At 40.2% G+C, this 18,373-nt stretch overlaps 1 protein-coding gene and 1 non-coding gene across 3 annotated transcripts; both read left to right on the top strand.

Annotated features, from left to right (window-relative positions):
- The first annotated feature begins 203 nt into the window (after positions 1–203).
- trnar-acg (transfer RNA arginine (anticodon ACG)) lies at positions 204–276 on the top strand. The gene has a single exon. It is a non-coding gene; the product is annotated as a tRNA-Arg (tRNA).
- Positions 277–7,236: 6,960 nt separating this feature from the next.
- fbxo31 (F-box protein 31) lies at positions 7,237–18,001 on the top strand. Of its 2 annotated transcripts, XM_062420678.1 has the most exons (10): positions 7,302–7,733; positions 9,652–9,723; positions 10,471–10,557; positions 13,073–13,149; positions 13,327–13,494; positions 13,616–13,690; positions 13,946–14,055; positions 14,225–14,378; positions 15,438–15,808; positions 16,060–18,001. In XM_062420678.1, exons 1-10 carry the CDS (start codon positions 7,307–7,309, stop codon positions 16,280–16,282), a joined length of 1,764 nt encoding a protein of 587 aa, XP_062276662.1. In that variant the 5' UTR covers positions 7,302–7,306; the 3' UTR covers positions 16,283–18,001. The 2 variants fall into 2 exon arrangements, with proteins under 2 accessions (XP_062276661.1, XP_062276662.1); XM_062420677.1 differs by lacking the exon at positions 10,471–10,557 and having other exon boundaries at positions 7,237–7,733.
- The last annotated feature ends 372 nt before the right edge of the window (positions 18,002–18,373 follow it).

Below are 18,373 nucleotides of genomic sequence, written 5' to 3' on the forward strand. Positions count from 1 at the left end.
AAACAGGATGTGCTTTTGGGCTTTACATAACTTACAGAACCAATTTGCTGCCTTCTTTCGACACCCCTGTTTTAATTGATTAAGTAAGTCAACATATTGTGTTTTTGCATTTTTAAACATATGACATCAAACAAAGAATGTATATGAATATAATCAGCAACATTATTCTTTAAATGCCTCGCTTGGTTTGACTCTTTGCAGTCGGGCCAGTGGCGCAATGGATAACGCGTCTGACTACGGATCAGAAGATTCTAGGTTCGACTCCTGGCTGGCTCGATCTTTTCGCTCTGTCTAAAAAATCTTGGTTGTGACAGCCAATCATGTTCTCGTCTCTTACCAAAAAATTACCAGGTCTTGAGCGCTATGGCCTATCAGCGCTCCTATTACTATCAAGATTTCCCCCATCACCTATCAATAATTGACCAATCAGTGTCTCTGTGTGCCCGGAACAACAATGCGGCTGTCGCCTTATTTTAACAACAACATTGAAAAAGATGACGACTGATTACTATTATTTCAATTTTTATCAACATGTCGAAAGTAAGTCAATTTTTGGGAAACTATTTTACAATGCAATTTACCAAACTAATAGCTACTTAACAGTGAAAAGCAATTAAACTAACAATGAAGCAATTAAACCATCATAAAATTAAAACTTTTTTAAAGTTCAACTACAAATTTCATTTCGGGAAACGATCACAACCTACACAAGAGCATAGGGAGGATAGAAATTGTTGAGGTGGAATCAGGAAAATGCTAAATTTCTGGGGAAATTCAATCTGACAACTTTGGCTTTGTGTCATAGGCTATTGTATGGCAAAATAAAATTAAAAAAACATCATGAGAATATTATGAATCTGTAGTTTGTAATTAACTACCTAAAACAACTACATGACACCAAGTAATACTTATACTAATATAATCTTTGATGTAAAGTCGATTTAATGTTAACACACCTAACAAACTAACCTGCCAGTTGATGAAATTAGCGAGCTAAGACATTGAATGAACATTAAGTTACAAACAAGTGTCCAGTACATTACAGTAAAATCATGACTTAATTTTACTATTTCATTATATTTAGCTCTTCATGCTGTTACACAAGTTTATTGTAAATTCATAAATAAATAGTTTGTAGACTACAAGGTGATCATGACTGAATATAACTGGTGGTAATAACACAGCTGCATTAAGTAATGTTACCAAATGTTTCGTCCAGTTTATCTTTCACAGCTGTGTTATTGACATCTGTTTCCATGTTTTCTTTATATTTTAATTTTTTAATTGTCACAAACAGGCACACAGTCAGTGACAAAAAAAGGGAATCACACATGAATGAAGCTTCTAAAATAACATTCATCATTAACTTCATTGTCAGCTAAGTCAGTAATGAATGCCTGGTGGAGGCCTGGGATGAAGAGAAGAGAGAAGGGTTAACAAAGAAGTGTTTGGATCTGAGCTATCTCTACTTGCTAAATCTTACACTATGTGTGAGCTCAGTCCGTGTGTTCGTTTAATGAAAAAATAGGAGAAGATGATCGGTCTCAACACGCTATTTTATTTAGCAGTAAATGAATAAAGCATACAGAGCTCTGGGTCGAGATTTTCCTATCCCTGACTAACAGTGTCTGTCGTCAGTTCACGAATTCTCACTCCTATCTCTTCCTGACCCAGCCTTATATACAATCCAGAATGGTTATGCAATGTGAGGTGTGGTCTCCTGGTGGGCCATTGATCTGACTCTTCTCATGTGTCCTTCCTGTGACCTCCATAAGCAACGTCCAGTGTAGTGTGATAGTTCCTGTCTCTGAAACGACAGAATCACAAGACATCCTGTATCTCTGAGTACAGAACAATAGCCCCTGAGTACAGATCAGTAGCCCCTGAGATAACTACTTCCTAATCATCATTATTGATAGAAGCACTGTTCTGTCTTTAAGGGTTACCCCTGCAATGTGATAATCAAGTCTTACCAAAGGTCAACTGTCTTCCAGCTGGGATGCATTCTTATTACACAACAAACGTACTGCTTTCAAACTGTCACACATAGCACCATATTTTTATATGAAACAAACAATAAAGTAATTAATCCCATTATCTGATATTTTAGCAATGGCCAATTCATAGCATATATATACAGAAGCTACCTTAATAGGCTGAAGCCTAATCTACCAAGCTGCGGGTCCCGGTAATTTCCTGATGTCCCCTCCAATCCCACTGTCTCGTGGGCCAGGAAGCCAAAGCAACCTCTTAAGCAAAAAGCAGAGGGAGTGACATCACAATTTAGATGCAACTTCGCCCCAGGAGACTGGCTGCTGACAGTCTTAACCTTACAGACACAATTGAAGCGACAAAGGTGAAGGGTATCTGCAAAGTAAAGCCATGGATGCCACCTATGTCCCCAGAGGGAGTGCTGGACAAGGCTAGATTCAGCACCAGATCCATAAAACAGAATACACCAGTTTGGTGTGTTTCTTGGGGTATTTGCTTACCTGGTGGGATATATGAAGAGGGACCCCACAGCAGGCAGCAAAGACTCCCAAGACCATGCCACAAAAAAAGCTGTTTCAGGAAGTATATTGAGCTTTTTCTCAGAGTTGTCATCACCATGGCAGAGTTGTCATCACCATGAAGGAAGAGTAATATGCTTGGAAAACTCCTAAGCAGATTTCCACTTCTTCTCTCTGCCCCCTCTTGGTTAGATAGTTACTAACCCAGACAAGCTTAATCAAGACTGTAAAAAAGCTGCTTTCCCCCCTCAAAGTCAAAACTTGTAAGCAAACATTTATTTGAACACATTTTTATTTATTTCTGTTCAATACTCAATATTTTTATCTGTTTGTCATGCTTTCTTTGTTTGTTTAGTTTGTTTAGCTTTGACCCAGGCACACACACGGCTGTCAGTCACCCTCACCCACTCGACCGTGTCCATTGAGACAGCCACAGGAACATGCTGATGTCTGGTTGCAGAAGACAGTCCAGTGATTGCAACAGATTCCTGACAGATTGCCAGTGCTGTCACATCGGGCCTGATCCTGCCTGTGACATTTGAACCTGCACCTGTCATGCCTCCTGCCCCCCAGCACCAGTGGCTGATGTAGGCTTACATCCAGGATGTCCTGCAGAGGCTGGATGAGATCAAGGGCACCTTCACTTCACGATATGGTCACATCTTAAAGACTGATTCCATGAAGAAGGTGGCCTGAAAGCTTGGAGAACACATATATGGCACCACTATCTTGGCAACCAATGTTGGCAGTGGTGTGCACAGACATTCTGGGGGGCAGGTGCTCAGTGAAAAATAAGGGCACTTTGTGTGGCAGGTGGAACTGCCGGCTGCCTTATTATAGCAGTGTGAGATTTTTTTTTTTTTAAACAAAAAAACATTACTGTTACATGTTGAATGTAATTGCATATTTATTTATGTCAATATGTTAATATTGACCTTTCAATTGGACTATAGCACTGATCAGTCAATCACTGTTGTCTTATTTCTCTGGAATATACGCACATGACGTTTTTAGCAAGTTAGGCAGCTACAATCAGTGGTGTAGTGGTCCCTGGAGAAGTTGGTATACTCTCAATTTTTGCCCTTTTTTAACGCAGACCAGAAAAACACCCTGTTTTAGAAACAGTGACATGTAAGACTCTATTTAGTTTACCCAAAAATCTTTCAGTAGTATTTGCTCATCGTCACATCATTTCTGCTGCTTGATCTCAGGGAGGAAGGATTATGAAATGACTAAACCAATACTGGCCCACAGACTAGTGAGAGACAACTATGCATTGTGAGTGAACTATTAGTCCATCTACACTGTGGATGGACTAAGGAATAAGGAATTACACCTATTCTCTCCCTTGGCAAGTCAGTAGTTTCTTTTGTAAACTGTCTCTTTGAACAGCTGATTAGCAACAGATAGTGGCCAGATGTGCCACTATTATAAAATTAACATGACTGGATCAGGAGCAGTTTGTAGGTATTAATGGTCACACAGGCAGCCTGCATGAATGTAAATTATAAATGAGGCAAACATGGTGTTTCAGTTATCTTTTGAATATTTATTTAAATAAAATACTTCAGATCTGAATTTGACAATGCATCCTTGTTAATATTTTACCTTAGATAAAAAAAAAAACACATATCATTCTCTTCCACACATCAAAATCAATCAGATAAACTCAAAAGTGCTTTCTTCTTGAATTGATGCTTTAATAGAAACTGTCATGACAGCTTTGTGACTTAAAGAAGACGCCTCAGCAATTAGGACAGCTAATTTAAGGATGATGCACTAATGCTACTGACATGTTGCTCTGCATCTCACTGGCAACATGTTGTATTATTTGTGTTGCACTGTTCTCTGTGTCCAATGTTTCAGAAGTTACCCAAACTAGCAATCTACCTAAACTTACCGGTTCATTGCATATCCTAAAGGCAAATCATTTAAAGTAAACTTGTAAAAGTAAATTCGTCGGTTAGCAATATTTACCTCGGCATGGCCCGCCCTTCCCTGCCTCCGATTGGCTCATCAGTTTACTGATTAGATCAACAGCGTGTACTAGCCAATTGGAGGCAGAGTAGCGTGGGTCATGGCTTCACCATCCTAGGGAAAAATGGGCAATTTGGCTCGCAGATACTACTGAATGGTGCGCATCAGGGGGGATTTAGAAGTGGGTATACAAAATGCTGACTGAAAATTATTATTATCACACGCTTTTAATCGTCGAGCATTTATAGATTATCATGTCAACATGGGCCACATACAGTAGACTGTTAAAAAAAACAAAAAAACAACAAACTTTCAAAAGGGCACTTGCTTGGTCCAGAGGGCAACGGGCAGGTGCTATAGCACCACCTAGGGTCTATCTGTGCACGCCACTGAATGTTGGTAATGAGCATGGACAGGTGATCATGCCTGTACTCAGGGGTGTAGCACCAAATTCTGGGCCCCCATACATAAGCCTCCTGAAGGGCCCCCCACCCCACCCTCGACCCACCCCTGCCGCCTTCCAAACACACACACTGTAGTCTACCCTTAAGTTGTTTTACTGTGGTTTGTGAATTGTGTTGTTTTCAGTTTGAGCTCACAGTATTGGAGATCACAAGGCCTATTAATGACCCCAAAGTAGACTATAACACACCTGTTATAATTTACTTCCTAGGTTACTTCAAAAAATTGCTAAGGCTACTTTATAATAATATACAACCACACAAGACTCACCAGTCAGTCAGATTTTACTTTCAAAAGAAATGTAAACAGGTTTCCATAATGCCACACATGGCTTAACATTGCTGTGATGTGATGATGTTAAACTCTGGATCCTTAATAAACAATAAACAGCAAAAAAATTCTACATCCAAAAACAGACCATGACTCAATAGTCATTATGACCTTCACTCAAGTCTGCAGTAGAGGAGAATGGAGTAGCTGATCCACTTTCTGCCACTGTTTCTGAAAGGGACTTTTGATTGAAAAGCTAAGATTTAGATTTGCTAACAGGCAATGGACATTTGCTGTATTATGTGCTAGGTTACTTATGACATTAACTAGATTTTTAAATTATTATCAGCATCAATATCATCAATAATAACTGCTTAGCATGTTTTAAAATGAGTAGGCTGCTACAATAGTTACAAATAGCATTTTATAATAACTGTTATAAGTCTATTTAGCCTAAGAGGGCTATTGATTTTGGTGAGCTTGGATGTGTTAATGTGTTGTCTCCATTCAAAGCAGTCTCACGCATTTCAAGCAGTTCACACACTCTCACGCCACACCTGACACGCCCCCTCCCCCCCTTCAGCAGATTGGGATGCGATCTCACGCCAATCATGGGAGGTCTGATTAAAACCTGGTATTTCATCGATCATAATGGGCTTTAACATTTGGGCTGAACTAACCTTTCCTTGAAAAAAACGTAAGCATCTGGTTGCCTAGTCTTTGCTTCTTTCCTTCTCCTCTCTACTTCCTCTTCTAGCAGCCTAATTTACTCTTTGACACGTTACTGCATAGAGCACTGTGTAGGAATGAGTCGCTTAACAACCATAGACTGTATATAACAAGTTAACAACCGTTAGCGAGTCCTACCAGGCGGAATGAACCATTCTGCATTTTTGCAAGGGGGTGCAGGTAGTCTCAGACAGTCTTAATTTGATTAAAGCAACCTTATTATTGAACTTTCATTGCAACTTTGATTTTATTTGAATATTTATGACGTCGTTTTTATAACTGATATATTTAAACAAAAGCCCAGGGCCCCCCCATGCTTGGGGCCCTGGTACACCATTCCAATTTCTCCCCCCACTTCGACGCCCATGCCTGTACTTACAACCAGTGACCAGATTTTGGTCTCTGGCTGATGATTGGACGCCACATCAAATGATACAGAGTGGCTGTGGTGGCTCCTCCTGAGGTACTACATGTTGACTGATACTGTTATGGCACCTGAGGAGGATGTTTGAAGAGTGGGAGCAAATGACCATCTGGTTAGACATATGGCACTTCATGTGGAGGTTTGCTGTGGGTTGCTCCACTGACTCTGACCAGATGTACGGCACCATCATGAGTTGCCTCAGCCAATGCATTTTCTTGTGGGTCCAGGATGACCTTTCAGGCCTGAAGGAAGGTGAAGTGTGCAGAGCTAGAAGCTGACTGGATACACCCATCCAAGACTGACGTTGCACTTTATCAGCTGAAATCAGCTAGACCTGCATTGCAGGAGAACCACTCATGGGACTCAAGGCACTGAAACTGAAAATATTCTTCAATTTATTGCACTCCAGCACACCACCACCACTAACTATTACCTCAATAATAAACAAAGTAGAAGTATCACCTTTATGACAATGTCAGCAAAAACTGAAAACATAGGCCTATTAACTTTGTAAAAGTGGCTTTTATGGCAGAGCTGTTGAACTGGATTGCATTACATTGCACAGGTGTTCCTAACAAAGTTGCAGGTGAATGTATGTATACAGACTATGTTCCCTATTGACTGCCTCTGTAGGAGGCGGAAGAAAAAGATAATGTCTACTAGGCCTATTATACTGTTTGTCATAATACACCACAGACTTATCCTCTTGCAGGATGTTTGTCATGGGCTGGATCCCTGTTATGAACCTATCGCACACACCGCCTTTTGCAGGAGGGAAAGCAGAGGGAGGGGAGATTAGTACGCTCTGTACGTGCACAGATGTGACGTCGAAAGAAATGTCTCTGCCCATGCTCACAGGACAGGAGGAGATCAGCCAGTCTGCAGCTGGTGGATTTGTTGTAGTGATGTAATGCTGCCTGTTTAGTGACTACGGATGGCTGTTTGTGCCAGGCTCTGCGGAGTGGGTCAGTCGCGGAGGTGCCGGAGGCGACAGCGGCACAACCAGCAGGATCAGGGCAGCGATTCCGACATGGACGAGGAAGAAGAGGAGCGGATCGTGGGCCAGAGGCAAGCAGGCAACGTCGGTGTCTGCGGCGGAGGCCCAGAGAGCGGCGTCGCCACTGCAGGGCCCAGTGACGCTTGTGAATATGGCAGCGGTCGTGTCAACAGAGGAAGCTTTCTGGATCGCACCAGCACGGGACCTCCAAACCCGCAATCATTATCAGAGCTACCGCCAGAGCTTCTGGTGGAAATAATCTCCTTGCTTCCCGGCACAGCATTACCAAATGTCGCCCTCGTCTGCAAGAAATTCAGACAAATCCTTAACACTGAAACCATCTGGAGGAGGCGCTGCATTGAGGGTAAATACAGCCATTACTGGACAGAGTTAATTTAACCGTGAACGGTCAGACTGCCGTATAAAGCACTGAGTCACACAGATGCATGTCAGATGTGTTGGTCAGACTGTATGAGACTCCATGTGGTCTACAGGTTATGTGTGTCTACGGTAATTTGTTCTCCTTAAAAGCATTTCTATTGATTTTCTATTGATCACCAAAGAAATATGCGCTGAAGCTAAGAAAAAAAAAACATACCACGGCCCCTCTCTGTTATTGTGCCCATGTCGGCCATTATAGACTGTTGATGCAGGGCTCTGAAGCCTTTCAGCGTTTAGCATTTATTTTAATCATCAGTACAACAACCGACACAGTATTGTTATCATAGTAAGATGACAAAAAAGTCATAATCTATGCAGGCTGAATATGAGACACAAATCATATGTAAATACATGAAGAGACACTTCCTGGTTTTATTATAGCAACCATAAACCTTCTGATGTCCACCCAAGTCACTGTTTTGAAAGTTTTTCAATGTGTTCTTGAAATGATGTGTGGGCAATATGGGTAACATTAATGGATTTTTTTAAATGCAAGTGCATGTTAATAACACTGGTGCAGAAATCATATGATTGAGAGGATTTCAAAGTGTGAGATGGAAGTCCCTGGGGGGCTTCAAACTGTTTCTGGGAAGGCTCAGTGAATGGAAAGGAAAAAATATCACAAGGAGATCAGATAGAATAGCTTGTCAGAGACTAATAAATGCCTCCAGACAGACATTTTTATGTATTTGCCGTGGTCTGAAGTAGGTCAAACGGCAATATCAGGCTATCCCGGCTCAATATTGAGTATCTATGGGATCAAATAACATATTCATGATCCCATAGGCATCCAGGAAATGAGTGAAACTACACTACTAAACTGAGATTTGTCTGAGGGGAGCCCTACAGACACATGCACTTAATTAGATTATTTGCTTACTTCAGTGTACACTTCCAACACATATGTTTACATAAAATACAGGTCTAATATGTAACAATAGAATATGTGTCTCATAATCGAGAATTTGAAAGGACAAGAAAAATAATTTATGAAATGCCTCTTTCTCAAAGTAAATGACATATGGTTTTGTCATAGTTAGTTAAAGGTAAACATATTATAAACTATGTGGTAAAATCTCACTAGAGAAATATCATCTAACACATATTGTCATATCACCAACCCTACTTGAAATCATTTTTACACAACATTTGACAATTCCAGTTTATCCAGTTCAAGTATATTCTTCTTTTACCATTCACATCGTTATAAGTTGAATTATGAAAAGATGTTTCTTGTCAGTCAGGAAAATATGCAACATAAAGATAAAGGTCAAGGCTCTTAAAAATACTCTAATTATGTTTGATGCTTATAGACAAAACGATTAATGGATTAATCCAACAATTATAAGTGATAGGTAAATATTGAGTTTCAAAACATCAAGGGTAAACTTGACTAGCAGCAAACTCAATGTGAAATGATAATAGCCCAAGGAATACTGTGTACTGAAAAGTTACACAACAACCAGTTTACCAGGTTTACATTAAGCAAAGGTATCCATTTGTGTGAAGTAGAAAAATGAGATGTCATGTTCAGACCAAAATGTTGGTTAATTTTACTTCTAATGAAAATGTGTAATATTATCTAATGTTTTTATTCTAATGCTCATGCCTCAGGCCAGCTGTGTGTTTAAGAAATCTTATCAATCATTGTAAATCAGATGTGATCAGGTCACGTTGCTGTCTGCTGACTGTGGTGTCAGTGCTATTCAAATTTCACATTAGGAGTATGGAGACGATTGATTTCAATGTTTAAAAGCCTGACACAATTATTTTTGCATGCCCAGCCTTAATAAATCGCATTTAATGTTTATCCTTCTCCTGTTTAACTTTTCTCTGTGCAGAGTTTGGCATGCAGCAGGATCTTAGGAAGATGGAGGTGGGAGGAGTATGTAGCCGGGACCTCTATGTGAAACGTGAGTTTGGCTGCCAATTTAATGTGTCTGATGAAGTATTTGTTTCATTCCTTGCGTTCCTTGTTATTAAATTATTGGGCCCTCATGTTTTTTTTAACTGTTTTGACGTGTGTGGGGTAGATGTCCAGAAAGAACTCCTGAACTTCATGGAAAAAATTCCTGGCAAAACTTTATTTTGATAAGAATGTGATTTCTTTTTCACGTAATTGTACCACTTTGTTTTTTTTTAAAGTAGGCTCTAGGGCAACAAGTAACAATTAATTATAAAATTGGATTATCGATTAGTTGTTTGGTCTATAAAATGTCAGAAACTGGTGAAAATTGCCAATCTCTGTTTCCCTAAGCCTTGATTGGCAAAATCCGAAGTTTACTGTCATAAAGGACTAAAAAATACCTAAAAGTATTCACATTTAAGATGCTTGAACCAGAGAATTTTTAATTTTTTTCCTTAAAAATATGGCTTGTAATGATTATCAAAATAGTTAGTGATAAACTTTCTGTCGATCAGTTTATTGCCTTATCATTGCAGCTCTCATAGGATTCTCTGTTTGTGTCTCATTTATGTATCAACAAAGATCTAGAGCTTAAACCAGCTGCCACAAAGCGCACTGTGCAAAGCAATGGCACCTGTTGGGTCTTCGAAAAGATTATTTTGGCACATTACTACATTCGTTAAGAGTGCTGCATTGGACTGAGCTCACCGTTGTCCGTGGGCGCTCTACACATGCCTGTGTTGTGCCCGTCCAGGTGTCAACCCACGGGTGAAGTCTGGGCGCTTTATGAAGCTCCTTCCAGACTACGAGCACATGGACTATAGAGACGTGTACACACACTGTATGTACATGGGCCTCAGTATGGATGGCTAAAGCATGAGGGCTGTGTGTGCGGGACTGATTTAGTTGTAAGCAAACAGTCGCAGCAGTGTTATGCATCCTGTGTGAACTGCAAATGTGTTAATAATCCTCCTCCGCACTGTTTGCTTTGATATAAGGTGTGTGAGTTGGGAAGCTGGATAATTCAGTGTGCTGTGTGTGTTGTTTAGAAACTTGGCTAACTGGACCAGAGTAGGGATGTGCATGAGATTGCACTGCCATTTTTTCAGGGTCGACTACTCGGTGGATATAACGACGACTAATCGAATATTCGCTGCATGCCAACATTCAAAAGAGCTTAATGCGTCAAAAATAACCTTTAATGTTCATAACAAACCACAAGCTTTAACTGCGCAAACTTGTATTAATTTAAATGATAATCAGCCTTCATTTCTTAACGGAAACATCAATAAAACATTTTTTTACAGGCCCCTAAAAATATAACAACGCAGATTTTTTTCTCCCCGTCATAAACAACGCTGAGTATATCCTTTACAATCATGTTAGCAATGAGAGTCAACGTTAGCTTGCTCTATGAGACTTTTGTCACACTTTGGAGGAGCTGTTCCAAATGTTGACGCACTAGTTGGTGATTAGCGTCAGGTCCGTCTCCCTCAGTAAACCGTCACAGCAGCTTTTTGTCCATGTGAAACCACGATAGCTCAACTCTGCTCCACATATTTCACACCTGACCTGATTATCCTTTTATTTTCTGTAAGTTTTTCTACACTGGACTTTTGTGTGGCTTCGGACTACCAGTCAGCTAGCTAGCAGGCTAATTTACTACCGAGTCAAAGTAGCCAAGGGCAGGAATAAAAATTCACTCAGTGGCAGGCTCTAGTTCAAAATAATAAAATAAGGTGGAAGTGGCTTACAAAAACTTAAACATACCCCTAGTGGCTGAAAGTGAGAATTGCTCTGCAGTAGTTGTTAATGAATCCCTCATAGTAGACTACACAGCTCAACTCTTGATTAAGGTTTTTCAGTGAAAAAAAACTTGACCACAGCACAAAGGTTGACTTTAGACCCCGCAAACGATGATTTGATTATTCGGTTTTAATGACACGCCCCTAGAACAGAATCAGTTTACACTTTCTTCCCTTTGGGTTTGCATCTCAGGGCGTTTTCACACCTATAGTTCGATTGTTTGGTCCGCAGCAGACAATAAATTCTTCCAATGTAGCGTACTGACTTTGGTACGGTTCAGTTTCACACACGCATTTTTCAAAACGAACCAAAATACTTAATGACTACTCCTCATTGGTCACTTTGGTGTTTATCTCCTTCATTTTCCTCTTTTGTTAACAACCTGCACAGAAAAAATAAAAATAAATCATATAATATATAATATAAATATTAGGTTAGGTTAAGGTGTTAATCGCGATGTATGGGCCAAGCATAATCTGTTATTTAATGTATTTTTCAATCGCATTAATCTCTCCTCACTGACTCACTCATTGTCACAGATTGCTGTTATAATGGAGCTGGGTAAACTGTGCACAGTGCTCAGCATGTGTTCATATGTCAGGAGTTTTACTGCTGCTGTTATATTCCTGCACTGTCTGCACATTGTTGGACTTTCTTTGTTGGAGGATTTTTATATGAGCAGTCAGCCAGGGAGGTACGGAGCGGCGCACACACCAAAAGAAAAAAAAAGAAGGGTTTTCTATCACTTATTTGCACGTCATGTCTTCTTTTTATAAATTCACTGAGGTTGAAACAAGTAACGAGCCTGTTTTGACAATATAAATAGTAGAAAGTGCACATATTTGTGTTAAACTGTAGGGAGGAAAAGTAAAAAGTCGTCAGAAAATTAAATACTCAAGTAAAGTACAGATACCTGGGAAAACTACTTAGTACAAGTACATACTACGTTACTTCCCAGCCCTGCTAATTTTTTTGTAAATATTACAGTTTGAAAACGAGGTGCAGCTGTGACTGGAAAATAATCGGATGATGTTGGAGCCACCGAAAACGCATTGCACGTCAATTCAGGAAGAAATATAAATGAAATATAAAATATATGGAATGAAATGTATAATTTTTCCCACAATTCAGTGCCCCCATACCCATAATTCATTTCAAGTAGATCGTTTTTACCTATTTGTTTCAGGTTGCTCTCTCACCACCGGGACCGCACCAGATTTCAACAGTTGGTGCGGATCGAGACCACCTAATTTTGAGGTCTCGGACCGGTTAATTTGGTGCGGACCTGAGTCCGATTGTTGCATTCTGACCAACGCAAACGAATTGAAACAAGGGGTCAAACAAACTACGGTTCGATTAAAGCGCACTAAATGCTGTTGGTGTGAAAACGCCCTCAGACCCCATCCTGACAACAACAACAACTGAAGTGTGTGGATTTTAACGTCTCCTCATGTGTATATAACCGTGCACAGTGCAGCTGTTTGTTAAGCATGAGTGTAGTACTGCTGATATTGATTAGTATGATGTGATGTTCTGCTCTTGTGTTGCAGTGCTTCATCCATACAGACATATCTTGGGCCTATGGCAGCCTGACATAGGCCCTTACGGTGGATTGCTCAACGTCGTGGTAAGCACAAATGTCAAGACATTTGGATAAAAATGAGGAACAGTGACTGCATTGTATTCTTTTTTGCAAGAAGGTATAATAAAAAAAATAATGACGTGGCAGAATCTGCAAAAACTTTGGCAGGAAACCAATTATAATTGTATGGCTACTAAATGACTAAACGTATTTTTCATTCAGGTGGATGGCCTCTTCATTATTGGCTGGATGTATTTGCCACCTCATGACCCCCGTGTGGAGGATCCAATGAGAAGACGGCCGCTCTTCCGCATCCACATGTGGGAGAGCAACAAAGCCACTGTGGAGTGTATGTACGGACACAAGGGCCCCCACAAAGGAGACATACAGGTGAGGGCTTACACAGCACTTTTGGACAAGGGACAAGACTACAGATTCTACATTAATTTGAGGTTAATAGCTTATAAAAGTAGGCCATCCTCTAAAATGTGTCATATTCTGTTATTTTTAGACTGTAAAGAAGGATGAATTCTCAACAAAATGTAACCAGACTGATCATCACCGCATGCCAGGAGGCAGACAGGAGGTTGGTCAAATCATGAACCTGTAACTACCTGAAACCTGTGGATGACCTTTTTAATCGTGTGATTATCTTGCTTGTTTAGGTTTTTAAAGCCTGTGTACTTTGATAATGTCAGCATTATCAGCCGTTATCAGCTTTGTGTGTGTGTGTGTGTGTGTGTGTGTGTGTGTGTGTGTGTGTGTGTGTGTGTGTGTGTGTGTGTGTGTGTGTGTGTGTGTGTGTGTGTGTGTGTGTGTGTGTGTGTGTGTGTGTGTGTAGGAGTTCAGGACGTGGTTGGAGGAAGAATGGGGCCGGACGCTGGAAGAAATCTTCCATGAGCACATGCAGGAGCTCATCTTAATGAAGTTCATTTATACAAGTCAATATGAGTGAGTGTCTTCCTTACATGCACTTTCTCTGAGGAAGTTTTAATAGGTTTTATTTGAAGGGTGGTTCTTCTTTCTCTTAAGAATTAATGTGTAACCTATCTGACAGACTTGGCAGAGGCTCAGAACCCTAACCCTCTCTCTCAATTGCTTCTTTTTATATTTTTTACAGTAACTGTTTGACATACCGACGGATCTACCTGCCTCCGACAATGCCCACTGACCTGCTGCAGCCAGGCCTCTTTAAAGGAACCTATGGCAGTCACGGTTTGGAGATTATCATGTTCAGTTTCCACGGTACTTCTGCAAGAGCCACCAAACTCACTGTAAGTCCCTTTTTTGGGATTAGTGCATGCTTATTATCTGCAGCTTTGGCAAAGCATATGAACTAATTGGAATGACTAATTTGAATATCGACTTGCAACACAAAGGCGTCATTGGCTGATTACAACTGTATGAACACTTTGATTTTCTGCTAAATGACCACTATGCCATCCCTCTCCTCTCCAACAACAAACTGTTCAGCCAAAATGTTACCTTGCAAGACAGCTGGATTTGCAAGATCACACGAGAATCCATCTTGTCAAGCTTATGTGCGTGTGTCTAATCAGTGTCCTATGAGGATTCTCAAGATCACATGAACATAGCTGCCTTGAAAGGTGAGACGGTAATAGACAGATGGTTCATACAGTCACCTGCCAAGTATTTTTTGAAAGTGCTTGCCCTTTTTCAAACAGTTGATGGTTCTGTGTAACAAATCATCTGGCACATCAGGTTAATTATGGTGCATAACAGTTGAAAGATAGAAAGAAAAAGAGAAAACACAAGTACTTTTACTAGAAAGTAAGAGAAACATACTGCTACTGCAAAGGTGATATCACTCTATTAATAAAATTCACAATTAAAATGTGAAATATTGTAAATATAGTAAAATATGTTCTAAACGAAAAGAGCTATGGAACTTTACAAATTATTGACAGGAACGTGTAGAAGTTCACAGTGTATAAACAGTACATGAAATATGCAAATGTAAAATTACAAATAGTTGCATTAATGTAATGTGATGGTTTCCTAGGTGTGCAGATGATGCCTTTTTTATATTAATATAATATGTAGTGTCCGTGGGTGGGATAGAGTTTGTGTCAGTTCGGGGTCCTGGGTTTTGCAGATGGGAAAAAGCTGTTCTTGTGGTATGAGGTTTTGGTCTTGATAGCTGCAGTCTCTTGCCAGAGGGGAGTGTTTGAAGAAAAACAAAATCAGGCTCTCCCACACCTCATGTGCCTTTTTGAATGGAATATTCTCACATTTCTGACTTTGAAGTTGCAACTTTAACCCAACACATTTTCCGCTAGTGGTGCTGACAGCCATTTTACCCCTCCCTGCAGGGAGACCCCAATGTTCCTGCTGGGCAGCTCACTCTGGATGTTGACCTGAGTCGGCCTTTGGTCCTCCCAGACTTGGAGCACCAGCGCAACATAGAGGAGCTGTCGCGGCTGGTATTAGGAGTACATGAGGAAGTGCAGAGGGAGGCTGAGCAGCAGGCCAAAGACTCTTCTGCCACAGCAAGAAGCACTGCAGAAGCGGCTTGTGACGGTGCCAGTGGAGCAGAAGACATGGAGGCAGACCATGGTGCCTGTTCAGACAGCTGCCAACCAGGTCCCAGCAGCAGCACCCATCCTCCTGAAGCCCAGCCCTTCACTCTGCCCCTAGGGGTTATGGCTCGCAATGAAGTTTACCCTCGCACTTGCAGGAAATGGTAAGGAAGAACTCAGAGCTAAATGACATGTAATCAGTTTTAAGATGGATGTGAACAGTTGTGATAGATAAAGTTATACAGCAATTATGAGATGTTATTCCTTATTAAAGCAAAATATTGTGTGCCATAACCATTACCTGTTCTATTTTTTGTATTTAAAGCTTATTACAACAAGGTCAATACCTCGGTGAGATTCATACCCATCCATCAAAATATTCACTGATTGATGAATTGATCTCCCTCCATTTCAGCTTCTACGGGACAGGCCTCATCGCTGGGCATGGCTTTACAAGTCCAGAGCGCACCCCGGGGCTCTTTGTGCTGTTTGATGAGGACCGCTTTGGTTTCATCTGGCTGGAGTTGAAGTCTTTCAGTCTGTACAGTCGCCTGACGGACCACCTAGCCCACGCTCATGCCCCAAACATGGAGCGATTTGAGGCAATGCTGCGCAACATGCAGTCCTGGACATCCTGATGCACCAAGCTTTAAGTCTCTTCCCACAATGCAATGCATACTAACATGCATTATACACAAATCACCTCTGTCCTTCCCTGACCATGTTACTATCATGCTAGCTCATGACATTAACTTTCCAGGTATCGATACACGTTTCACAAATATGGGTTTATTGTCTGATAAAGCTAGTTATGTCACCCTGACCCAGCACACTTGCGCTCCCGTTCCCCTGCAAGCACTTTGAAAGGCCTCCTGAGTCACCGTTTATCACCTCATCCCAGTATGAACTTAAACCTCTAGTGCAGCATGATAACGGGTCACATGAAAGTTATTTATTTATTTATTTATTTACCCTCACCCCTTACACCCTAAGGAGAAAAGGAATGATATTACAAACCACTTAATATGGATCAAACTGTATGTGCCTCTGATTCTAAAACCATGTCTGTACTTGGTAGTGCTTGAAGAAGATAAAGGCGTCCAACGTATTCTGCTCCATAGTATTATACTGATTTCAGTGCCCAACATGTTGAAACTGCATGCTGTGTTTTAATTTAGGTCTAATCACATCACACTCATAACCATTTCTGAAAATAATGATTTTTTATGAAGCAGCATGCTTTGCTTTTTAGTTCATTGCTTTAGGGACATAAGAATAAAAAAAAAGAAAAAAAAGACAGCATCTCAGGTGTATTTCTCTTTACCACAAATGAGTGAAAAATGTGACAAAACTATTTATGTTTTAGAAATGTGTGAAATCAAATTTGTTTTATTAATTTGTCCAATAGAAATGCTGAGTGGGAAGTTTTCTAACCATTGATAAGTAAGCATTTGCTGTCTTATCAAACACTGTAGCTATCAGCCAGTTTGGGGCAGACTGATATGTTTTTGCTCTTTGAACTTAAGCGATATCTCTTTCAGTGATATGCTTTGGCTCATGATCGTGCATCTGATATACTTTTAATGTCACCTGACATAATATTATATAAGTTGGAAATATGTATTGCAATAGAATAATATAGCCTTCACATAAGCTGGATTTAACATTGTACAGTTTATGTGCTTGTATAATAATGGTCTGAAACAAAAACTTCTCTTACCTTTTGAAATGTATTGCATTTGTTGTTTGTTTAACTGGCTGACATAATGTTTGCCTGGCTTTATACCTGCAAAGCTATTCCCTCCAGTTTTCCAATTTATTTAAATATTGAGACCAGGCTAGCTGAACATTATACAAACTAACAGCTCAAAGTGCATCTCAAAGTACCAAGTATGTTTCTGTATGTCTCCTTCTGGCCTGATGGTGATGCCCAGTAGCTTTCCTATTCCAAGTGCACTTTTCTGGGCAGTTAAGTCAATCATTCAAAACCACTGGCCAGCACTTTTATATCAGACTGCAGCTTTACTAACATGTGCAAAAAAAATACAACAACAACCCAAAAATGTCTCCTTAAAGCATCATCAACTTAATTTTTTCATATTTTATTGATTTCTTCTGAAACCTGGGTATATTTCATTCATTCATTTTACATTCTCCTGTCTGTAAGCCCTCTGTAACCAGCTAGATGAATTATTTGCCTTTGAAAAGTGTTGCTTTGTACTACTTTCAATGACATAGGACTGATTTTGTGGAAAACAAAGTTTGACCTATTGAACTGCTCACATCGGACTTCAGGGAGCTTTTCAGCTTAAGCGCTCTTCTCAGTAATAAAAAAATCAATAAAAAACTGAAAAGAACATTTTTTGTAATCTGTTTTATCTACTGTGATTTGTGGGATTCACATTGCTGTAATGTAAGCATAATCTAAGAAGATATATCTCCTCTATTGCAGTTTTACTTCAGTGCTGAGGAAGAATTGTGATTTATAAATGGTAAATGGACTGCACTTACTGTATATAACTTTTTTTATAGCTTTCTAGTTTTCCGACTACTCGAAGCGCATTACACTACATGCCAACATTCACCTATTCACAAACACATTTATACACTGGTAAAGGCTGCCAAGCAAGGTGCCAACCTGCTCATCAGGTTTGACCATAAAGACCGGTGTATAAGTCGCACTGGTGTATAAGACGCAGTCTATTTTGGGGGTTCTCATGCTGGAGAAA

This window comes from Scomber scombrus, chromosome 6, assembly GCF_963691925.1.
Source record: "Scomber scombrus chromosome 6, fScoSco1.1, whole genome shotgun sequence".
Taxonomy (NCBI): Eukaryota; Metazoa; Chordata; class Actinopteri; order Scombriformes; family Scombridae; genus Scomber; species Scomber scombrus.